This window comes from Salvelinus alpinus, chromosome 6 (genome assembly GCF_045679555.1).
Source record: "Salvelinus alpinus chromosome 6, SLU_Salpinus.1, whole genome shotgun sequence".
NCBI lineage: Eukaryota > Metazoa > Chordata > Actinopteri > Salmoniformes > Salmonidae > Salvelinus > Salvelinus alpinus.
This window is the reverse complement of record NC_092091.1, coordinates 21131632-21156806: the sequence shown is the minus strand read 5'-3', so window position 1 is coordinate 21156806 and position 25175 is coordinate 21131632. Positions and strand designations below refer to the sequence as shown.

The 25175-nt window shown below is 42.8% G+C and overlaps 2 protein-coding genes across 7 annotated transcripts; one reads left to right on the top strand and one right to left on the bottom strand.

Annotated features, from left to right (window-relative positions):
• Positions 1 to 76: 76 nt before the first annotated feature.
• Positions 77 to 11439, top strand: rex1bd (required for excision 1-B domain containing). Its single transcript, XM_071405797.1, has 5 exons — positions 77 to 212; positions 1016 to 1098; positions 1203 to 1407; positions 10631 to 10719; positions 11153 to 11439. Exons 1-5 carry the CDS (start codon positions 210 to 212, stop codon positions 11223 to 11225), a joined length of 453 nt encoding a protein of 150 aa, XP_071261898.1. The 5' UTR covers positions 77 to 209; the 3' UTR covers positions 11226 to 11439.
• On the bottom strand, positions 11436 to 24442 carry LOC139578339 (cytokine receptor-like factor 1). Of its 6 annotated transcripts, none has more exons than XM_071405794.1 (8): positions 24064 to 24440; positions 22033 to 22311; positions 20942 to 21071; positions 20438 to 20607; positions 17246 to 17403; positions 16745 to 16913; positions 15492 to 15677; positions 11436 to 13614 (listed from the first exon to the last, which is right to left on the bottom strand). In XM_071405794.1, exons 1-8 carry the CDS (start codon positions 24119 to 24121, stop codon positions 13598 to 13600), a joined length of 1167 nt encoding a protein of 388 aa, XP_071261895.1. In that variant the 5' UTR covers positions 24122 to 24440; the 3' UTR covers positions 11436 to 13597. The 6 variants fall into 6 exon arrangements, with proteins under 6 accessions (XP_071261895.1, XP_071261894.1, XP_071261896.1 ...); XM_071405793.1 differs by having other exon boundaries at positions 11436 to 13442; XM_071405795.1 differs by having other exon boundaries at positions 15496 to 15677.
• Positions 24443 to 25175: the final 733 nt, after the last annotated feature.

Here is a 25175-nt window from a genome sequence, read left to right as displayed (position 1 = left end):
AACGTTACTTTTATGCTACATTTTCTAGCAACCTTTCGGGTTCTAGCTGTACCATCGGACATAATTGAAGGATGCACATAAACAGGAAGCATATTTACTTGTCTTCAAAATAGTTGAATCATGATGAACAAAGCCAAAACGATACGCGCTACTGTTTTACACCTCGCTTATTAACCAAACTGTACAGCGACATTTTCAACAACATTGACATGGTAAGTTTGTTTATTGCAATACATTTATTTGAGACAACAACATGCAGTTTGTATATGAAAGCTAGTTAACTGGCTAACGTTAGCTTGTCTCGTGTGGGTTAACTGAACAACATATGCGACACCGGACAAGAAGTTAGCTATAATTAAGCACTAAGGCCCGAGGAGGTGTGGTATATTGCCAACATACCACGGCAAAGGGCTGTTCTTTCACGTCCACGACACAACGTGGAGTGCCTGGACACAGGCCTTAGCCGTGGTATATTGGCCATATATCACAAACCCCCGAGGTGCCTTATTGCTATTATAAACTGCTTGTGAAACCTTTTATTTAATTAGTCAAGTCAGTTTAAGAACTAATTCTTATTTACAATGATGGTCTACACCAATGTAATTAGAGCAGTAAAAATACATGTTTTGTCACACCCGTGGTATACGGTCTGATATACCACGGTTGTCAGCAAATCAGCATTAAGGGCTCGAACTACCCAGTTTATAATGCCAAGTAGGCACGTTGTGGAAGTAGCTAGCTAGCTATAACAATATCTTTAGCTAATTAGATGTATAACGTTAGGTAGTAAACATAGCTAGCTAAAAATGTTGTCAGGTTCTTCAAAACATTTTGTAACCATGTCAGTGTAACACCAACTCCCCAAAATAGTTAGGTATTAGCAAGTTAATAACTGAGACAAGCTACTGTTACCTAGCTAATAAAATTAACTATTACTGTAGTTAGCAATTTTTTTCCTAATGTTCACCACTCACATGTCTTTTTTTTTTTTGTCTTCCCATTCTCTCCATCCTAGGTACCCACAGACTTTCAAGCATTGGTCCATCGATTTTATGCCGTTCAAGCTGAAAGGGTTGAAGCGTACAGGCTTTTTGACGAGTAAGTAGGCCTGCATTATTTTCAGTTGATGCATAGATGCACTTCCTGCCTTTCTGTTCACTTAAAGTAGGTGAAGATGGACTAACATGTTTATTTCTCTCTAGAGGCCATGAAGCATACTTGAGGACGGGGCCCCACTATGACTTTGACCACTACAGGCAGCTGGTGCATGAGATAACGCAGGCTTTCTGTGGCCTCTCAAAGGAGGTGCTAGAGATAAAGGAGCGGCTGCACCAAGACTTCGACCGTCCAGATCTCTCTGAACACATTGACAAGCTGCAGAGTAAAGAAAAGCAGAAGCTTGAACTGGTAACGACTCTCTCTTACCTAGTACACTGACCTGGGATATGCTTTAAGGAAGCTCCTGACCTGTAAAACGACTAACCGAAATTGAACTTACCGTAACCAACCCCATAACCAAATTTTAGCCTGTACCAGTCAGTTTGTGTTATCCTGCCATCTTCTTGTCACTCATTGTCATGCCAAACATGGCTTGACTATTAGCAATGGAGTTGGCAAGATCTGGGACCAGGCCCCCAGTGTGCACTTGCTCACTCTTCCCAAATTGAGAGATTGTATCGGTGTAAACATGGGCAAAATTAATTGTGTAGCATATTTTTTACACCAGGTTTAGTGGGAATGAAACGAAATGCCGCCTCTGTGTTGCTGTAACAGTGCTCAGTTGACTGATGTTGGCGCTTAGGGATTACATATGGATATCAAGCATTGAGTTTTATATAGCTTATATGAATTTTCAGTTGAACATGCATATATTTGCAGTGCAGTGTTCTGCAATTCTAGTCCTGGAAATCTACTGGATGTGCTTGCTTTTATTCTAGACCATCAATATCACACCTGATTCAAATCATGATCTTCACACTCTAGGCCATGATTAGCAGAATCTGTAGTGTTACTGAAGAGCTGGAACAAATACCTGCATGCCCAGTAGCTCTCTAGGACCTGTTTTGAGGCTTCTGCAATAGTGCATCACCTCCAAGGTTCATCATCAGACTTCCATCAGTCAGCCACAAGGGGTCAGATTTCTCCTCTGAGAATGTATCCCATCCTGTATTTCCTGCTTCATCAGTGTTCATTGTTCAGCAATTGAACATAACAATAATGAACTTACCTTGTCATCAATAGAGAGAAGCAATTGTGCAACAATTGACACATAGTAGACATATTTTAATGATCATGCTTTGTAATGCACAACTGTAATGTGAAGCTCAATCTGTCAGTAAAAATGGGAATTTAACAAGATTGAAATAATATCTTACATTTTCCATACTATCAATTTTCATAACGTCAGAAGTCTGGCATTGACTTTCCTTCTTCTGGATCTAGGCTAGTGGCAAGTCCCCCACATTTTTGAGATAGCCCTAGCCCACATCCCAAATGTCTCCCATTTATGAAATGGATTGTTGTATTTTACTGCAAAAGTGGTTCATTTGATAGATATTGTGAGACACCCCCCTAAACTCCAAGTGCAGAATAATGCCTTGCTGGAGGGGGGGCTGGGCTGTATAAGCTCATGTAACCCAATATTGCAAGAGCTGATATTGCTCAAATGTAATACAAGTAGGCACTTGTCTGTCCTACATGAACAATCTTTATTTTTTTTAAATTTTATCCCCTTTTCTCCCCAATTTTTCGTGGTATCCAATCGCTAGTAATTACTATCTTGTCTCATCGCTACAACTCCCGTACGGGCTCGGGAGAGACGAAGGTCGAAAGTCATGCGTCCTCCGAAGCACAACCCAACCAAGCCGCACTGCTTCTTAACACAGCGCGCCTCCAACCCGGAAGCCAGCCGCACCAATGTGTCAAATCAAATCAAATCAAATTTATTAGTCACATACACATGGTTAGCAGATGTTAATGCGAGTGTAGCGAAATGCTTGTGCTTCTAGTTCCGACAATGCAGTAATAACCAACAGTAATCTAACCTAACAATTCCACAACTACTACCTTACACACACACACAAGTGTAAAGGGATAAAGAATATGTACATAAAGATATATGAATGAGTGGTGGTACAGAACGGCATGGCAGATGCAGTAGATGGTATAGAGTACGGTATATACATATGAGATGAGTACTGTAGGGTATGTAAACATAAAGTGGCATAGCTTAAAGTGGCTAGTGGTACATGTATTACATAAAGATGGCAAGATGCAGTAGATGATATAGAGTACAGTATATACATATGAGATGGGTAATGTAGGGTATGTAAACATTGTATTAAGTGGCATTGTTTAAAGTGGCTAGTGGTACATTTTTACATAATTTCCATCAATTCTCATTTTTAAAGTGGCTGGAGTTGAGTCAGTATGTTGGCAGCGGCCGGAGGAAACACCGTGCACCCGCCCCCCTCGGTTAGCGCGCACTGCGCCCGGCCCGCCACAGGAGTCGCTGGAGCGCGATGAGACAAGGATATCCCTACCGGCCAAACCCGGACGACGCTAAGCCAATTGTGCGTCGCCCCACGGACCTCCCGGTCGCGGCCGGCTGCGACAGAGCCTGGGCGCGAACCCAGACTCTGGTGGCGCAGCATAGCACTGCGATGCAGTGCTCTAGACCACTGCGCCACCCGGGAGGCCACTACATGAACAATCTTAATGCATCTTGGGAATATAGACCTGTAAACACAAAGATACAATGTCAACTATGAATATTTATGATGAATGTAAGTTTTGCTTTTTGGGAGCAGATTAGTGAAATTTGCTCTCATTCAGTGCTGTATGGTCCTGCCTGACAAGAATACATACAGTTACACATGGATTTTGATGTGGCTATTGTAATCTGCTCTAAGAAAAACAAGTGGGCTCAGACATCAGAAATTGATTTTTTGGGTCCAAGGTTCTTTGGATTTTGTTACTTTAGCCCCTACTCTTGTGATTAAGTCAGATTGTCTTTGGGGCCACGATGGATTTGACCTTAATTCCAATATGCCGTCAAATCCAATATGGCTGCCATAGTACCATTTTTATGGAGGTTAAATAACTTGTAAACATCCGGGGGACCATGACACAACATCTCAAGAATGTCCTTTGGGACAAACCAGGGACTAGACAAAACCTCCAGGGGACCATGACACAGCGTACAAACCACTTTAGGCGACCATTTCAAATCAAATTTTATTTGTCACATACACAGCAGATGTTAATGCGACTGTAGCGAAATGCTTGTGCTTCTAGTTCCGACAATGCAGTAATAACCAACGAGTAATCTAACCTAACAATTTCACAACAGCTACCTTATACACACAAGTGTAAAGGGATGAAGAATATGTACATAAAGATATATGAATGAGTGATGGTACAGAACGGCATAGGCAAGATGCAGCCACTACTAACATTGAGTGGCTGCTGCCATACATGTAAAAAATTTATCACTAGCCACTTTAAACAATGCCACTTAATATAATGTTTACATACCCTACATTACTCATCTCATATGTATATACTGTACTCGATACCATACTGTATCGAGTACAGTATATACATATGAGATGAGTAATGTAGGGTATGTAAACATTATATTAAGTGGCATTGTTTATCGAGTACAGTATATACATATGAGATGAGTAATGTAGGGTATGTAAACATTATATTAAGTGGCATTGTTTAAAGTGGCTAGTGATACATTTTTTACATGTATGGCAGCAGCCACTCGAGCCCTGTAGAGGCATGGTATCGAGTACAGTATATACATATGAGATGAGTAATGTATGGTATGTAAACATTATATTAAGTGGCATTGTTTATCGAGTACAGTATATACATATGAGATGAGTAATGTAGGGTATGTAAACATTATATTAAGTGGCATTGTTTAAAGTGGCTAGTGATAAATTTTTTACATGTATGGCAGCAGCCACTCAATGTTAGTAGTGGCTGTTTAACAGTCTGATGGCCTTGCGATAGAAGCTGCTTTTCAGTCTCGGTCCCTGCTTTGATGCACCTGTACTGACCTCGCCTTCTGGATGGTAGCGGGGTGAACAGGCAGTGGCTCGGGTGGTTGTTGTCCTTGATGATCTTTATGGCCTTCCTGTGACATCGGGTGGTGTAGGTGTCCTGGAGGGCAGGTAGTTTGCCTCCAGTGATGCGTTGTGCAGATCTCACTACCCTCTGGAGAGCCTTACGGTTGTGGGCGGAGCAGTGCTGGTCAAGGGCAGTCAGGTCTGGAGAGAATCAAGGGCTATATCTGTTCCTGGTTCTACATTTTTTTGAATGGGGCATGCTTATTTAAGATGGTGAGGAAGGCACTTTTAAAGAATAACCAGGCATCCTTAACTGACGGGATGAGGTCAATGTCCTTCCAGGATACCCGGGCCAGGTCGATTTAGAAAGGCCTGCTCGCTGAAGTGTTTTAGGGAGCGTTTGACAGTGAGGGATGGTCGTTTGACCACGGACCCATTACGGATGCAGGCAGTGATCGCTGAGATCTTCGTTGAAAACAGCAGAGGTGTATTTGGAGGGCAAGTTGGTTAGGATGATATCTATGAGGGTGCCCGTGTTTATGGATTTGGGGTTGTACCTGGTAGGTTCATTGATAATTTGTGTGAGATTGAGGGCATCAAGCTTAGATTGTAGGATGGCCGGGGTGTTAAGCATAGCAGCACGAGCTCTGAAGATAGATGGGGTGCAATAAATTCACATATGGCGTCCAGGGCACAGCTGGGAGCTGAAGTTGGTCTATAGCAAGCGGCAACGGTGAGAGACTTGTTTCTGGAAAGGTGGATTTTTAAAAGTAGAAGCTCGGATTGTTTGGGTACAGACCTGGAGAGTAAGACAGAACTCTGCAGGCTATCTCTGCAGTAGATTGCAACACCGCACCATTTGGCAGTTCTATCTTGTCGGAAAATGTTATAGTTAGGGATGGAAATTTCAGGGGTTTTGGTGGTCTTCCTAAGCCAGGATTCAGACACGGCTAGGACATCCGGGTTGGCAGAGTGTGCTAAAGCAGTGAATAAAACAAACTTAGGGAGGAGGCTTCTAATATTAACATGCATGAAACCAAGGCTTTTACGGTTACAGAAGTCAACAAATGAGAGCACCTGGGGAGTAAAATCAAATCAAATCAAATTTTATTAGTCACATACACATGGTTAGCAGATGTTAATGCGAGTGTAGCGAAATGCTTGTGCTTCTAGTTCCGACAATGCAGTAATAACCAACAAGTAATCTAACCTAACGATTCCACAACTACTACCTTATACACACACAAGTGTAAAGGGATAAAGAATATGTACATAAAGATATATGAATGAGTGGTGGTACAGAACGGCATAGGCAAGATGCAGTAGATGGTATAGAGTACGGTATATACATATGAGATGAGTACTGTAGGGTATGTAAACATAAAGTGGCATAGTTTAAAGTGGCTAGTGGTACATGTATTACATAAAGATGGCAAGATGCAGTAGATGATATAGAGTACAGTATATACATATGAGATGGGTAATGTAGGGTATGTAAACATTATATTAAGTGGCATTGTTTAAAGTGGCTAGTGGTACATTTTTACATAATTTCCATCAATTCCCATTTTTAAAGTGGCTGGAGTTGAGTCAGTATGTTGGCAGCGGCCGCTAAATGTTAGTGGTGGCTGTTTAACAGTCTGATGGCCTTGAGATAGAAGCTGTTTTTCAGTCTCTCGGTCCCTGCTTTGATGCACCTGTACTGGCCTCGCCTTCTGGATGATAGCGGGGTGAACAGGCAGTGGCTTGGGTGGTTGTTGTCCTTGATGATCTTTATGGCCTTCCTGTGACATCGGGTGGTGTAGGTGTCCTGGAGGGCAGGTAGTTTGCCCCGGGTGATGCGTTCTGCCGACCTCACTACCCTCTGGAGAGCCTTACGGTTGTGTGCGGAGCAGTTGCCGTACCAGGCGGTGATACAGCCCGACAGGATGCTCTCGATTGTGCATCTGTAGAAGTTTGTGAGTGCTTTTGGTGACAAGCCGAATTTCTTCAGCCTCCTGAGGTTGAAGAGGCGCTGCTGCGCCTTCTTCACAACGCTGTCTGTGTGGGTGGACCAATTCAGTTTGTCCGTGATGTGTACACCGAGGAACTTAAAACTTTCCACCTTCTCCACTACTGACCCGTCGATGTGGATAGGGGGGTGCTCCCTCTGCTGTTTCCTGAAGTCCACAATCATCTCCTTTGTTTTGTTGACGTTGAGTGTGAGGTTATTTTCCTGACACCACACTCCGAGGGCCCTCACCTCCTCCCTGTAGGCCGTCTCGTCGTTGTTGGTAATCAAGCCTACCACTGTAGTGTCATCCGCAAACTTGATGATTGAGTTGGAGGCGTGCATGGCCACGCAGTCGTGGGTGAACAGGGAGTACAGGAGAGGGCTCAGAACGCACCCTTGTGGGGCCCCAGTGTTGAGGATCAGCGGGGTGGAGATGTTGTTACCTACCCTCACCACCTGGGGGCGGCCCGTCAGGAAGTCCAGGACCCAGTTGCACAGGGCGGGGTCGAGACCCAGGGTCTCGAGCTTGATGACGAGTTTGGAGGGTAGGAGTGGAGCTAGGCACTGCAGGGCCTGGATTAACCTCTACATCACCAGAGGAACAGAAGGATAAGGGTACGGCTAAAGGCTATCAGAGCTGGTCGTCTAGTACGTTTGGAACAGAGAGTAAAAGGAGCAGGTTCTGGGCGCGATAGAATAGATTCAAGGCATAATGTACAGACAGAGGTATGGTAGGATGTGAGTACATTGGAGGTAAACCTAGGCATTGAGTAATGATGAGAGAGCTATTGTCTCTTGAGACCAGGTGATGTCACCGCATATGTGGGAGATGGAACTAAATGGTTGGTTAAGGCATATTGAGCAGGGCTAGAGGCTCTACAGTGAAATAAGACAATCACTAACCAGGACAGTAATGGACAAGACATATTGATATTAGGGAGAGGCATGCATAGCCGGGTGATCATAGGGGTCCAGTGAGTGGTTGGGCTGGCTGGAGACACGGTGATTCAGACAGCTAGCAGGCTGGGGGTAGCAAGCTAGCAGAAGGGTCTTAGGGACGTCTCGACGGAGGAAAGTCTGTTTTAGCCTCCACGTGCGGTGACGTCGATAGACCAGTCGTGATGAATTAGTAGGGTTCTGCGTAGAAGAGGGGTCCAAGTCCAATTGGCAAAATAGGTATAGTGGCCCAAGAAACTGGCCGATGGATCTATTCAGCTAACATTCCAATATGCTCTAGACGGCTAGCAGATGGTCATTCAGGGGACGTCGCGATGTAGGGGCCAGTTGAGTACCCCCTCGAGCAGATTACGTTGTAGTCCAGTCGTGAAGGATCGGCGGGGTTCCGTGCCCTGTACCGGCAGTAGAAGGGGTCCGGGTATTGTAGCCCAGGAGTGGCCTCTTCAGCTAGCCGGGAGAATGGGCCTAGCATGGGCTAGCTCCAGGCTAATTGGTGCTTGCTTCGGGACAGATGTTAGCCAGGAGTAGTCACTCGGATAGCAGCTAGCTAGCTGCGACGATCCAGGTGAAAAGGTTCAGAGCTTGTGGTAGGAACCGGGGATATGGAGAGAAAATAGGTTGGGTATGCTCTGGTTTGAGTCGCGTTGTACGAACTGGCGAGAGCTTTCCGAGCTAAAGGTCAGCTGATGACCGCTAGCAGTGGTTAGCTGACTACTAGTTAGTGCGCTGGCTAGCCTCTGTTGGGGGATTCTGGTTCGAGGTATATAAAAAATACTTTAGAAAAAACAGATCCACACCACATTGGGTGAGGCGGGTTGCAGGAGAGTATTTTGAAGTTGATTTTTCCATGCCTAATTAACCTGTGGGTGTTTTTTTTTTATGTAGAATGTGGCAAAAAGTCCTGCAGTTCTGTCCTACATAGTCCTTTGGAAGTTGGTTTGGATGATAATTTGGCTGATATTAACGGAGTAGTTGGCTGTGATTACGGTCTGAGGCAGGCCCAGAAGGAGATGAGAGTAACTGAACCGGTGAGGCAGCCTCAGGTTAATTAGAGGTTACTTGTGTAGGTCATAGACTGACTAAGAAGCATTATGTGGGACGTAGCACAGCTCCATATACATTTGAAGATGATCCCTGGATTGCAGAGGAGGTGGAGCTTGTCAAGCAAAGTGCACAAAGGCCACTAAGTCAATCCCCAGCCACCGTAAACGATGACATACAGCATCTTTGTTTAAATTTGACCATTCTAAGGGGCCTCTTGTTTGCCATAGATGGCATATATCCTTAAACAGATGTTGGGATTACTGCAAAGCTTCCCAGACAATGCATGAGTCACCTCAACCTGAACAGCTTCAGAGTGCACTCGTACATCCTAATGTGCATCACGAATGCAGTGAGCCAGCGTAAGGTCATGTTGGATTCAGGCAGCCGTATTGGATTATCCATGAATCAAAGCTCACTTCTAAATGATAAGGAGGTGACTTAATTAAGAGCCCAATCCTGGAGGGGCAATTTAACAAACAGCAGGGGCAAGTTTTAGAGTTAGGGAGAGGGTGTCCGAGTCCAGGGTTGGATTTTTTTCCCTTTCGTTGGAGGTCCCAGTTGTCTCATTGATCCTCAGAGGCTTGTAACTTGGAATATTTGGTGTTGCCATGCCGAGCAGTCTGCAGCCTTTAAAAAAAAAAAAAGATCCAGACAAAGATGAGTAATTATGGAAGGCATATTGAATTCCCAACTAAGTTGAATTGCACCAAAATAGTCTTCAGTACAGGTCATGAGAACAGTACACATCTGAAATGTCTCAATTAAAACATCTCTATATACAAGTGATTTAACCACCATTTAATGTTTTTTTGGCAGCCATATTGGATTTTTGACATCATATTGGAAAAGGAGGCACATCTAGGGGTGTCCCTAATGTATCTGCAAGAGTAGGGGCTGAACAAATAAAAAATAGAAGTTCTCAGTGTCTGAGCCCACTTGTTTTATTTGGAGCTGATTAGATTACAATACCCACAACATCAAAACACTTGTAACTGTGTTTGTGTCAGGCAGAACCATACAGCACTGAATAAGAGCAAATTTGATTTGGAAAGCTGTCCTTTTAATCAGCTACTAAAAAGGAAGGCTTACATACATCATAAATATTCATAGTTTATATTTCCGCCTATTGTATCTCTGTGTTTACAGGTCTATTTCCAAGATGCATTATGCTATCCTTATGTTGTTTGTGGGTGTATGAAGGACCGACAAGACTACTTCTGTTCCAAATTTGAGCTTGCAATATTGCATTACATGAGCTTATGTGCCCCCCCCCCCCACTCCAGCCAGGCATTATTCTGCACTTTAAGTCACAATATCTATCAAATTAACCACTTTTGCAGAAAGATATTTTTACACAACCATCCAATTCATAAATTGGAGACATAAGAGATGTGAAAAATTATGGTTGTGTTTTGTTCTACGTCGGGTAGGGGTTTCTCAAAAACTAAAGCCTTTTTTGAGGATTGGTCTCTAGTCTGGCCCAGGCTGGTGTTAACATTTGAATGCTCCAGCTCCACGTCTGATAAATGGTTTACACATGTCTCGTTGTCCACAGACGGCTAAGCTGCAGCTGGCAAAGCAGAAGGCTCAGGATCACCCAGAAGACGAGGGCTGTCAGGAGAAGATCCAGGAGGTCAAGCAGGAGTAAGAGCAGATTTCACTCTTCCTTTCAGGGCTTTGTTTCCCGTTTAACCAACTCATTCCCTCAATGTGCTGACTCAAACTGCTGAGTGTTGAAGCTGCAGGGGCAGCTCAGTGTCTCGTTAAGTTGCTCCATTGCCATGTGCAATCACTGATGTCATTTCTCATAAGACCTACCTGCTGTTTGCATGCAGACTACTCACAGGGAATGCATGCAGGGCTCTCCACCCTGTTCCTGGAGAGCTACCCTCCTGTAGGTTTTCGCTCCAACCCCAGTTCGGTTTTCGCTCCAAACCTGGTTCAACTTATCAACCAGCTAGTTATTAGAATCAGGTGTGCTAGATTAGGGTTGGAGTGAACCTACATGACGGTAGCTCTCCAGGGACAAGGTTGGAGAGCCCTGCTCTAATGCCTCCATCTGTCTCCCCTGCTGCAGCATCATAAAGAATAAGGAGGCCCTGAGTGACATCCTGCAGGACTTTAAATACGACTCCGAGGAGTCTGTGTGATGGGGACTCCCAGGAGGTTGCCGCCCAGACAGGGATTGATGGACTCCTCTGCTGCAACTTCCCCCTTTTTATTCATTTGCCTAAGTTATTGATCCTTCCCTGGCTCCACCTGACTGCTGCAGTGTCTGCCCAGGGTCATTCTGTATCCTGCTTATCTCTGCATGTGTACCTGTGTGATAATTTGCTCTTTTAATAAAAAAACATTCCAAGGCAAGTGTTATTCCTTTATTGTTTTATAGACAAACGGCCAAAATATATGACAGTTATATTTATCATTGATAACTGAACATAACTTAATGAGGGAAATTATTAATTAGAATTTCTTAAATATTCATATACAAAAATATAAGCAATATAAAAATGTCCTCATCTGCACAGTCACTCAGACACAGTATATACAGTTAAACATTATGCCACTTATTTCAACAAAAGGAATCCAGAGTAGTACAAACCCAAAGAACAAGAAAACACTTCCATATGACCAACAAACTGCAGAAATATCTGAAGTTCAATTGCTATGACTGTATACACCAGCCAATCCACAAAACGGTGTATGAGCATACCAACCCAAGTTTTTGTAATTAAAAGACCTATGCAATTACATCCATTAATGCATACACTACTTGACCAAAAGTATGTGGACACCTGCTTGTCAAATATCTCATTCTAAAATCATGGGCATTAATATGGAGTTGGTCCCCCTCCTTTGCTGCTTTAACAGCCTCCACTCTTCTGGGAAGGCTTTCCACTAGATGTTGGAACATTGCTGCGGGGACTTGGTTCCATTCAGCCACGAGCATTAGTGAGGTTGGGCACTGATGTTGGGCAATTAGGCCTGGCTCGCAGTCGGCGTTCCACACCGATCTCGACAAACCATTCCTGCATGGACCTTGTTTTGTGCACAAAGGAATTGTCATGCTGAACAGGAAAGGGCCTTCCCCAAACTGTTACCACAAAGTTGGAAGCACAGAATTGTCTAAATTGTCATTGTATGCTCTAGTGTTAAGATTTCCCTTCACTGGAACTAAAGGGCCTGAACCATTATTCCTCCTCCACCTAACTTTACAATTGGCACTATGCATTGGAGCAGGTAGCGTTTTCCTGGCATCTGCCAAACCCAGTCGGACTGCCAGATGGTGACATGTGATACATCACTCCAGAGGATGCGTTTCCACTGCTCCAGAGTCTAATGGCGGTGAGCTTTCCACCACTCCAACCGACGCTTGGCATTGTGATCTCAGGCTTGTGTGCGGCTGCTCGGCCATGGAAACCCATTTCATGATGCTCCCAACGGCCAGATCTTGTGCTGACGTTGCTTCCAGATGCAGTTTGGAACTCTGTAGTGGACAGATGATTTTTACGTGCTACCCACTTCAGCACTCGGTGGTTCCGTTCTGTGAGCTTGTGTGGCCTACCACTTTGTGCCTGAGACGTTGTTGCTCCTAGATGTTTCCACGTCACAATAACAGCACATAGAATTGACCGGGGAAGCTCTAGCAGGGAAGAAATTTGACCAAATGAAAGGTGCCACATTGAAAGTCACTGAGCTCTTCACTAAGGCAATTCTACTGACAATGTTTGTCTATGGAGATTGCATGGCTGTGTGCTCCATTTTATACCTGTGTGGCTGAAATAACCGAATCCACTAATTTGAAGGGGTGTCCACATACTTTTGTTTATATATAGTGTGGCTTAGACAACTGTGTGGCTATTAAAGTTGCTAGAATGGAAATACATTATGAAAATACCTTCATCTTATTGAATTCTGACAAATGTTCTGTGATTGAGTTTCCAGAACAGGAGCTGAATTAGTGAAGTTCTTTATACTGTATATGACATTCCAGCAAGATTGCATAATACCCTTGTGTCTGTGGTAAAAGCCTGTGATGGTGGCCACTATGTGTCTGATCTGACGGTAGTCTGTAAGATGATTTATGGCCATCTGAGTCGAGCACATACTAATGCTACATTAAGAAACTTTTCCATGCTCCCACTCAGCGATCAGAGGGCCTTGGTCTGAAATGTGCTAAGAAAAAGGCTCTCCACTTTGGCACTCCCAGGAGATGTGAGTGTAAGAGTGTGTTTGTGTGGAGAGGAGGGGATGGAGAGGAGAAGTTCTCAGAGATGGGATTCCACTCTATTTTAATCCAGGGCTGCAGACAGCAGTGTAACACGCTGGCGTCTTGCATCAGGTCTTTTTCTGTTCCACATGGATTCCTACAAAGAAGAGTTGTTGTGTGTGACCAAATGCTGGAATATCCAGTGTTGGATCGCTTTCACCGAGAGGCCTCAAAGTGGCCTTCTGACAGTTTCTCAGTTGCTGTTGTGAATGTTGCTTAAATATTTCAATGATGTTTAGGATGTGTTATGATTTATCGCCTTATAGAATCTGAAAGGGAAAACAAATGTTTAATATTGGGGTAATTCAATTGAACGGTAATTCATATTCCTTATCATACTGACACTAATTGCGTATTGGTTTTTAGTTTATTTGGATCCCCATTAGCTTTTGCCGAAGCAGCAACTATTCTTCCTGGAGTCCACGAAAAAATATAAAACATGACAAATAACAAAACACTGCTACACTGATAGACAGTCACACAAATGTAAAATACAACAATATACAACTAAATAATGTGTGTAGATTGTGTGTTAGTGTGCCTATTTGTGTGTGTGTGTGTGTCATTTCACAGTCACTATTGTGCCTTTTAAGATGTTTATAACCTCTTAAGGATCCGACCCTTTTTTTCAATTTTCGCCTAAAATTACATACCCAAATCTAACTGCCTGTAGCTCAGGACCTGAAGCAAGGATATGCATATTCTTGATACCATTTGAAAGGAAACACTTTGAAGTTTGGGGAAATGTGAAATTAATGTAGGAGAATATAACACATTAGTTCTGGTAAAAGATAATACAAAGGAAAAAAAACATGCGTTTTCAACTGTTTTTTTCCCGTCTTTGAAATGCAAGAGAGGCCGTAATGTATTATTCCAGCCCAGGTGCAATTTAGATTTTGGCCACAAGGTGGCAGCAGTGTATGTGCAAAGTCTCTTACTGATCCAATGAACCATTGCATATCTGTTAAAAATGTTGTATCAAGACTGCCCAAATGTGCCTAATTGGTTTATTAATACATTTTCAAGTTCATAATTGTGCACTCAAACAATAGCATGGTATTATTTCACTGTAATAGCTACTGTAAATTGGACAGTGCAGTTAGACTAACAAGAATTAAAGCTTTCTGCCATATCAGATATGTCAATGTCATGGGATTTATTTTGTTGTTACTTACAACCTCATGCTTATCACATTAGCCTACGTTAGCTCAACCATCCCGCGGAGGGGTCACCGATCCCGTAGAGGTTTTAATTCATCTGTTTTGTTTAAGGCCATTTTGCTGTTTACTTTAGAAACTGGAGAAGGGAGTTCCATGCGATCATATATAATACTGAGCGTTGCCGTGAATTTTCTTTGGACTTGGACTGTGAAGAGACCCCTGGTGGCATGTCTTGTGGGGTATGTATGGGTGTCTGAGCTGTATGTTATTTGAATATTGTATTGGTAACAGCCAGTTGAACTGCCCTTTTTTCTCAGAGCAGTTAAACACAGACACTATTCAGGATACGCCACGCTAATCATGTGAGCTAAACGTGTCAGGCAGTTCTCTTGTCCTCAGTAGCATAACAACCAACGATTAGGTTCAGAGGTACAGAGGATGTGGCTTAGCGGTGAGCTCAGTCCTCCTGGCTGCCATTTGGGGTGAGTTATGTTGTGAAACAAGCTCCTCACGTCACAGAGAGAACACAAAAGCAACACATTAAAGTGGTTCTTAATTATATTAACATGCTCATTTCTCTTTGTTGTGGTAATCGACTGAAAATCAAATCTATGCCATTAAAATAATAAAATGATATTGCATGACTCAGAAAACTGAGTGGATATCAACATTAAGCTGTACTCTGTGCCGAAAAAGTGGAAATCGCACACATACCTGAGCATAAAACAGACACAGACATCAGAATGTCTAACAAGTTTTAGGGCAATGATGGTTCTGTGTGCTTCCACAACACTGAACACATCGCAAAAGTTCAATTCAGGACAAAGGGGGTCAGAAAATCAGGGTGTATGCAGAGTTCAACACATTGACAACAGAGGGTGTTGTTGTGATAAGGAGCTACAGTAGCCTAGTAGTACATAGCATAGGCTTCACAGTTATGTACCATGACTGAGTTGTAACAGAAATAAAGGGGATATTATTCTTACCTACCTGGTTGCGCGTTTTATGCGATTTCTGCAGCCACACCCGCCACTGGTCGTAGAGTTTGATTGACATGCCGCTGCAGCCATAGGCGTGTTTGCGAACCCAGCCAAAGAACTGCTTGAGCTCCCGTCGCAGGGTGGAGTTCTGTTCGCCTGGCTTGGGCTCACATGATCCACTCTGCAGCCGCTCTGCCCAGGGAGAAGACAGTGTGAACAAGGTTAGTCAGAGAGGACTGCTCAGAGGAACACTGGCTCCAATTCAATTGAACCTGCCACAGCCGTGTTTACGCAGTGCCATTGTGTACAAACTACTCCCCGTCCACACACTTCCTGCAGTACCCGTAGTTATTTTGTGATTTTATTTGACCATGGGGAAAAGAGCTGTCGCGTAACCGCAATGCAGGTTTGATTGAATGGAACCTAATGTTCTCCTACAACTAAACCAGCTGGAGACGAGCGGTCAGTGGCTCACACGGGGCTAGGAACTCTGCATAACCTCTGGGCTCTGGCTAATGTGCAAGGTCATTCTCTTGAGTATTGAGAATAGTCTATTTGATTATAATACATTCGATATGACTACAATAGAAAGGATTCACAAAATTGATTTGGTGCACTCCCAATATAAAGCCGGCCACAACCAATGGTGTATGGCAAACAGAGCCTGATACCAACTTCCAACCCCCTTCCAATTAAATACCACATAACCTTTGTAACCCATTATCTGCCAATGTACTCCCCAAATCTGTTTCCACTCAGTGTTAATGCCCTGTGTGCAACTGACGGACTGCATTTCAAGTTGCCTAACAAAAGAGAAAAAAAAGTATATCTATCTGATGTCTCCCTCAACTCTTTGCCATCTCAGCTTGAGTTATTTTAATCCTCAGATGAAAGATTTCTATCATGTAATTTGATGTTTGGCGTTCTGTGGTCACATACGGTTTGAATCTCATTTTCCCAGGATGTTGAAGACTAATCTGGGATGAGGTTATTGTTTCTTTGGTTTAATTGGCAATGAAAGGTTGATTATTAGAGGACAATTTAATGTCCCATGGCTCATCATGAGCCATAATAATATTAAACTTTACACGATTTCCCATAAAATCTTCAATGTGCACTATTGAAGATCAACAAGTGCTCACGAATGTCATAAACGCCCCAGCAAGCTTATGTCTGTTGTAAATAAATCCTAATGCAGTGTTATAACACCTTATGAGACCTATCCTTCCTCTTAAAGTGCTATGTAAATCTTTACTCACCACTGTGGGGCGTGGAGGCAGCTGAAGGGTGGCTCCAGTCACTCCAGATCCCAGCCTTCCTGGAGCCGTAGATCCCCACTGGGTTGCACCTCACCTGGACAAAGTACACCGTCCCTGCCCTTAGCCCCGCTAGCCGGCACGATGTCTGGTTACCTACATCGTCCACCACCTGAGAGACATCAAAGAAAATATATAAAAAATACTCTCATAGTGAATCTATTAACCACACACACATGCACACATTCCTGACAAAAACACGTTAAGTAGCAGAAATCAGACTTTCACGCCTATCTTTCAGTAAAAACAGAATCCACAAACAAGCATGCACAAGCTTGGCTTGAAAGCCAAAATACAGCTCTGTAATCCCTGGAGAGTACCTGACACTCATACATCTCAAATATTTACACAGATATGAGATGCCATAGACGTGGCACTGTACCTCAGAGAGAGAGAAATGTGAATGAATGTTGAAACAAAGCTGGAGTAACGTTACTACTCTACCTTCCATTCAGTGCTGTCCTCCAGTCGGTAGCGTATCTGGTATTTGGCCTGGAAGAGGAAGTCTTTGAGTGCCGGGGGGATGCCCCAATGCACTGTCAGTTGGTCCTCAAGCTCCCCCACACGACTCACATGGACGTTGTCTGGAGGGTCTGTGGTCACTGAAACAACAGGAATGTAGACACCGGTTGGTCACAAAGCTGTATAATGACTTATATGTGCTAAACCTACGGAACAAAAAACTCAATACAAATTTCCAGTGGTAAAGTACTTAAGTTAAAATAATTGAATGTACTACTTAAGTAGTTTTTTGGGGTATCTGTACTTTACTATCTATATTTTTTGACTACTTTTACTTCACTACATTCCTAAATAAAATAATGTACTTTTTACTCCATACATTTTACCTGACACCTAATATACTCGTTACATTTTGAATGTATAGCAGGACAGGAAAGTGGTCCAATTTATTCACCTCTCAAGAGAACATCCCTGGTCATCCCTTCTGCCTCTGATCTGGCCAACTCACTAAACACAAATGCTTCGTTTGTTGGAGGTTGCCCCTGGCTATGCGTAAATTTAAAAAAAACAAGAAAATGGCGCAGTTTGATTTGCTTAATACAAGAAATGTGAAATGATTTATACTGTTACTTATACTTTTTATACTTATAGTAAGTATATTTGAGCAATTACAGTAAATGTAAAACAAAATATTTTTTTACTTTTACTCAAGTAGTATTTTACTGGGTGACTTTTTTATTAAGGTATCATTACCTTTACTCAAGTATGACAATTGGGTACTTTTTCCACCACTGCTAATTTCAGTAAATAGAGTATACCCTTAGCAATGCTTCATGAGCACAAAAATATATATATATTTTTTTATCTTTGTTGTTTAAGGTTTTGCAGTACATTATTATGTTCTATATTTCTGCCCTGAACAAGTAGAGGACTGAGATGAGGCAGCATCCACACTCTCCACTCTGAGAAACCCCTTGGTAAATATTGTACCACACTGTACAGACACTACAGCTATATCTAGATATCACAGCCACCATGCTTGAATAAAACACGGTCATGAATGTTCACTGTCGGGCCTGGGCTGTACTGTTGTCCAGCACCAATGCTGTCTATCTCATCTACTCTGAAAGAACACTTTGCTTCTCTCCTTAAGTTCACAGTATCCTCCACATTTTATCCTCTTGCTCTCACTCCCGGTCTCATTCTCTCTCTCTTTCTTTCTCTCCCTCTCTTTCTCTCTTCCTGCCTCATGCACGATCTCCTTCCCCTCCTCTCTCTCCTCTTTCCCCACCCCCCCTCTCATTTTCTCTCACTCTCTCCTTCTCTCCCAGTCCTGAGAATGAGTGTAGTTATGGACGCAGGGTAATCAGGTCAGTGTCTGTTTCTGCTCTCTCCCCAGTCTGATGATTTAGGCACACGCTCCAGCATTAAAAAAACATGTTTCCCACTGCAGTAAGGCTCTCAAAGAAGTCAAGTACTTTGATGCTGTTGATAGAGGGGGAAAGAGAGAGAGAATCATATAAAGAGAGAATGAGGAGGAGAGAGAATCATATAAAAATGTCAGAAGACAATTTGTGATTGTCTTCTTGAGAAGTCTATAGCTCCATTCATTTCCTGTTTGACTTTGTGTGTGTGCTGATGCACTTTATTGGTTTCATCAAGTTCGCCCCCCAGGGGAGCAGAAAATCAAGGAAGATTCCACAGCTTATGTTTTCCACTGCGGAGTTGGTGAAGAAATATGAAGTTACTTGATGCGTCATGTGTTCCGACCAGTCTCCTCTCCCTTCAGACCAACCTACCTGTAGTCTCTAGGTGTGTCCAGTATAGTAGGGAGGGACATAGCAGAGCAACACAAAGGTCAATCGCTTTCCCTTTTAACCACAGGGACACACCTCAAGCCTTAGGCTATACATTACATTTACATTTTAGGCATTTAGCAGACGCTCTTATCCAGAGCGGCTTACAGTTAGTGTATTAATCTTAAAGATAACTAGGTGGGACAACCACATATCACAGGCATAGTAAGTAAACTTTTCCTCAATAAAGTAGTTATCAGCAAAGTCAGAGCTAGAAAGGGGAGGGAGTGAAGTGCAAGTGTTTTTTGGGGGGAGGGGGGTCGAGGTGAGGAGGTGGATTATTATTTATTTATTTTTTATTTTATTTCACCTTTATTTAACCAGGTAAGCTAGTTGAGAACAAATTGTCATTTACAACTGTGACCTGGACATTATTTAAGATACTCTTTGAAGAGGTAGGGTTTCAGGTGCTTTCGGAGTATGGGCATGGACTTTGCTGTCCTAGCTTAAGGGGGAAGCTGGTTCCACCATTGGGGTGCCAGGACAGAGAAGAGCTTGGACTGGAATGAGCAGGAGCTGCCCTCCTGTAGGGGTGGGAGTGCCAAGAGACCAGAGGTGGCAGAACAGAGTGCTTGGATTGGGGTGTAGGGTTTGAGCATAGCCTGAAGATAGGGAGGGATTGGGGTGTAGGGTTTGAGCATAGCCTGAAGATAGGGAGGGATTGGGGTGTAGGGTTTGAGCATAGCCTGAAGATAGGGAGGGATTGGGGTGTAGGGTTTGAGCATAGCCTGAAGATAGGGAGGGATTGGGGTGTAGGGTTTGAGCATAGCCTGAAGATAGGGAGGGACATACAACATATGACTGATGATTATAGTTTTATCATAAACTAGTGTGGTAAACTGGCATATTGCAACATTGTAATACAAGACCAATATGAAGGCCAAGCTAAATTTTGTGATATTTAGTTTCATGTCCTCAACCTTATTTTCCCATCCTCATTGTGTTTTGTAAGTGTATCACTTTTGCCAAATGTCTGAAGTTCAGTGAACATTTAGTACAGTTCAGTTTATCTTTAATAATCACAGCCATAATCCATGATATTGTTATTGGGATTGATTGGGAACACATACATTTCCTTTCTCACATGAAAGTGTGTTAGCCATATGCAGGAGATCAGGCGGTGAGTTAGTGATGTGAGGCGAGGAGGAGAGAAAAGGAAAGGATGAGATCACGATGGACTCATGTAACACAGGAGAGAGGAAGAATTTAGCACGTCCTACCGTCGTGACGGGACATTTTCATGGCGTACCCACCCTAGCAGGTCTGGAGCGGGGTGGGGAGCAGGAGGGAGACTGGACAAAAGGCTCACTCCACTTACCCACATCCAGGATATCCAGAGTGATGACATCAGAGGTGGCAGTCCCTAGCTGATTGGACGCCTCCACCCAGATCTCGTAGGGAGTAAAGAGGGCCAAGTCCCGGGGGATATAACACGTGTAGCGTTGCCCCGTGCTGTAGTCCTCACATTCCCTCTCTCGCCCGTACCACCTGCACAGAACACACAGCAACATAAAGTCACTCATATCTGTAACAAAATTCTCAATATAATGTACTGCCAACAACCAGTAAAGCGTAACATTTTCAGTGTGCACTGGACCTTGAAATGTTAACAGTGTAAACAGCATTAAGAGTCAAATGAATGCCTGCAGTTCAACAACGCAGTGGTTACAGTCTTTGCAATGTATCATCAGAATTACATAGGCCTTTAGTGAGTAAAAGAAAGTAATTGTGTTCCAGGTGATGCATCGATCATTGTTTCTAGGCAGAAATTATGGTGGGTTGGGTGATCACCTGGGAGATGCTGGACATCTGTGGCTCTCACCTCAATTTGTACTTGAGGGTGTATTTGGTTTTGATGAAGGTTTCGCCCCGACCCCCAGGGGTCCACTTGCAGCTCAGGTCCTTTGTGTTTCGGGACCAGCAGGTTAGGTTGACCGGCTTCTCCGGGGGCACTGCACATTAACAGTGAAAAGATATGGTTCTCTTAATGGCTACAAGAGTGGTTGTGCAATGTGTATTATACAAAGCTGTTATAAACATCTTAGTATCACAATGGACATTAAAATGATGCATTAAACAAAGTGTTTATGTACCACAAACAAATACATCAGTATAGTAGTTCCTATTTCACAATGGATAATAATGATCACTCAATCCCATAATGACAAACTGGCACATTGCTTAACCTCAGACGACAGGCTAGAGGATTCAGCTCCTCTCTCATTTCCTCTCCATGATAGACTATCAAACACAGATGTAGTTAGAAACAGAAGCAAAGTAGTGATGCTGATTACAACCCACTGAGCAGCTCAACTGAGGCTCTGGGTGTATGATTCGAAGACAGACAGAATAGGCTCTGTACGTTAGGATTTTAATAGAATAACTATTATTTTCACATGGGCTCTGTTGTTTGTTTGCAAAGATTTCTGCATGAGTGAAACATTGCCTCTGTCAATACATGTCATGTATAATACATGATCCCCTGTACTTAAACCACTGCCGGGAGACACTAGAGATTAGAGTGGAGTAATATAGCAGGCTTTAAAATCATAGCAAACACACAGCTTATCATCAAAAAGGCTTTTAAACAAACAAAAAAACAATATTTTGTAAATGCACTGCCCTGAGCTGCTTACTCTGACAGTATTGATGACTCCGACAGACAAGTGAATACTGTCTCCTTGTTACACCCCAGCGCTGTCCTTTTGAGCACAGACAGTTTAAGGACCACAATCTAGTTTTCAGAACATCTGAGAAGTTTTTGTCATTTTCACCCGAATTCAAGGAGGAAATAAATCTGAAGGGGGTTTAGAATGAAAAACAACACAGGATAATTTTGATTTGGATTCAATGTTCTGAAAACCTGTCCCCAGAAGAAGTGGTTGAGGCCTCCAGGGCCAGTCTGACACTTACTGCCCACGTAGAGACAGGAGCCAGCCAGGACATGTCCATCTCCGCTGTGACACACCAGGTTGTCCCCAGACTGTTGCTGGGAGCCATTGAGGTGGTGCAGAGTGACACTGAGGCAGTTGGGGCTCAGCAGGTCGTACGTGCTACTAGGGAGTCTCTTCCCGTTCATGGTCCAGTACATAGTGTTGGCATGCAGCCCCCGCTCGGGGCTCACTGTGCACGTGGCCGTCAGGCTGGAGCCCATCCGCAACGCCGGGTCCTGGGGGAAGATTACAGCCACTGCTGGGGGAGAGACATACAGAAACACACTACTTTAAATGGGCTTCACTCCTGGAGTTGATGATGGCTTAACACGTACGGCAATAAACCGTACGTACGGCACGTACGGCAATAAAACATTTGATTTGATTTGCTTGAACATTTTTGTTCTTGATATTAATATGTTCAGAGTTAATAGATAATGAATCTTTCTGATTGCAAACACTCAGGGGAACCTGAGAGTTATGAAGTGGATTTATGGGTCCTGTGCTGAAACTGTTGGGAGATCACTTGGAGACGTCCGACAAGGTTGTTGGTAAAATTCTTGAATGCTTTTCCATCCCCACTATTCCTTTAATCTTCTGACTCATCTTATGATGGATGCTTCATTAGAAATGCCCTGAGAAGCGTTCCTGTTTGAATGTGTTAGGACTTGGCTCCTTTGGGGGAGATTCAAGGGTTAATGTGAGGAGGTTTATTAAGTGTGCTGTTGGTGGGCGGTAGACAAGCTATCTAACATATGTGGCAATATGCTACGCGCTATGAGTCTGACCGGACTAAAGAGGACTTGGTGTGAGATGTGCCGAACCCAGTGTGTCCACTGATATTTACACTTTACGTTTACACAAATAGGGTAAATTAATTGTATGTTTCACAGCAACATTGCATCAATTTTCAACTTAGGAATTTCAGATGATTTTTTTTATTTTGAACTTAATCACCTCTGTGGCCTATTTCTCTGTTAGTTCAACAATACATTACAAAGAAATCCAATTTAGCTGCTAGGCACATGGTTACGGTTTTCATAGGATATTATTACCATAAAATAAAATGATCCAACAGGCATTCACTTTGTCTTTGGAACATTCTCACAGGATATTGGTTTCAATAGGTGAAATGTATATGAAGAATAGTTTACAATTACTCATGCACAAATGTGTACAATGCCATAATCTCCTATGCAGACTTGTTGCATTATAAGTAAGTAGTTATTACCAATTTACTTACAATTCATCTTCAAATCCACCAAACATTATGCCCATATTTTGGACATAAATAAATCAGACATCTTGAAATATAACTCATAATCTGTTCATTTATTATTGTATTATGTGAGCTTTATTTAAGCATTCAGGCCCGAGTGGGTGTGGTATATGACCAATATACCACGGCTAAGGAGGTGTGGTATATGGCCAATATACCACGGCTAAGGGCTGTTCTTAGGCACAACGCAACATGGAATGCCTGGAGACAGCCCTTAGCTGTGGTATATTGGCCATATATCACAAACCCCAGAGGTGCCATATTGCTATTATAAACGGGTTACCAAGGTAATTAGAGCACTAAAAATACATGTTTTGTCATACCCGTGGTATACGGTCTGATATACCATGGCTGTCACCTAATCAGCATTCAGGGCTGAACCACCCAGTTTATAAATTTTGTTATACCACAGCTTTCAGCCAATCAGCATTCAGGGCTCAAATCACCCAGTTCATAATACATGTATTTTATAATAACCTGGCAAGTACACATGTGGACAGTCTGGACACCTGTGAATCAGACAGTGAGTTTTGTATTTTGTACCTTTACCTTTACATACAATGTATCTAACACATGTTGAGAATTGTAACATGTACATAAGATGTAACTTTTTTTTGTTGACTAATAGAGGGTGAGCGTCCCTCCCCTTCAAATCAGTCGAAACAGGCTTATGGCAAACTTGGTAGTCGGCTTCTCACAATATCACACTTCTGAGTTTTGTAGGCTACTTACGTGTCGATGAGGAGAACACACGTGGAACAAACAGCATGAGGCACAACAAGGAGAGCATGTTTCAGATAGCCTTTTTGGCTTTTTCTTGTCCTTTCCCTCCTACGTTTTGACTCCAAGACTTGAGGGTTCGGAACAGTAAAGGTTCAAACACAATCTTGCGGGAGAAAATGCAGGAATTCAAACCCAGCTCTCCAACAACGTTGAATCAACAGTCTAATTCCAACGAAGGAACTACGTTTAGATCGAACGTCAGAACTCCGTGTGTAGGCTAAAAGTGCGGATGAGCTTATAAACAGTGGTTGTATGAAAGTAACCTAAGGGTTTAGTAAGGGTTTTCTGCGGTGCACGCCTCAAAAGCTAAAACATTGAAGTTGATACTTTATAAGCCCCTCCCTTGTCTTCCCACACGGTCTCAAGTCATTATTGCTCTTCATTTTGTATACTTTTTATCCATTACAAAGAAGAAGAAAAAAACGTATATTCTATAACATTCCATCTCTAATTTTATAGTTGGGTCTACTTCATGGTTATAGTCAAGGCAAGTAATTGAATTGATTCATTAAAACAGCATAGGGACAGGTTAAAGTTCTCTAAAGTCCCTATACTCAAAATAGAAGATTCATTCATACAGGCCACCTGGCACATTCTTATGAACAAGATTCAGCCTATCAAGCACTCATTAGAAACATGGAATAGAAAGAGATGCTATTTTGATGTTTTATATAAAAGCAAAGAGTTAAGCTGTTGTGCAGAAGTGTTATTGTTCACTGTTGACTGACAAAATCACATTCAATTGTAAGGGGTTTCTTACATTAAGTTAATAACTTTACTGTGTTATTCAAACTTATAAAAGTTGTTAGGCCTACATAGTTAGGCCATATTAGTAGGCCTATATTATAGTATTATACAATACTAATTTAGGCTAAAAGACTGTGGGTCAGTAGGTTAGTGCATGCCTCATAAACTGCACTGTGCCATCAGGTGGGCTCTCTATAACTAGTCTATAATTAAACAATAAGGCCCAAGAGGCTGTGGTATATGGCCAATATAAGATGGCTAAGGGCTGTTCTTATGCACGACGCATCGCAGAGTGCCTGGATACAGCCATTAGC

Bases quoted from the DNA above. Each gene is read 5' to 3' on its own strand.
- rex1bd (XM_071405797.1), top strand. The intron at 1,408-10,630 runs GTAACGACTCTC...CGTTGTCCACAG, and splicing joins AAAAGCAGAAGCTTGAACTG to ACGGCTAAGCTGCAGCTGGC. The intron at 10,720-11,152 runs GTAAGAGCAGAT...CCCCTGCTGCAG, and splicing joins ATCCAGGAGGTCAAGCAGGA to CATCATAAAGAATAAGGAGG.
- LOC139578339 (XM_071405790.1), bottom strand. From the start codon at position 24,121: ATGCTCTCCTTGTTGTGCCTCATGCTGTTTGTTCCACGTGTGTTCTCC. The intron at 21,072-22,032 runs GTAAGTGTCAGA...GTTAATGTGCAG, and splicing joins CTCCTGTCTCTACGTGGGCA to TGCCCCCGGAGAAGCCGGTC. The intron at 17,404-20,437 runs GTAAGTGGAGTG...CTGTTGTTTCAG, and splicing joins TCTGGATATCCTGGATGTGG to TGACCACAGACCCTCCAGAC.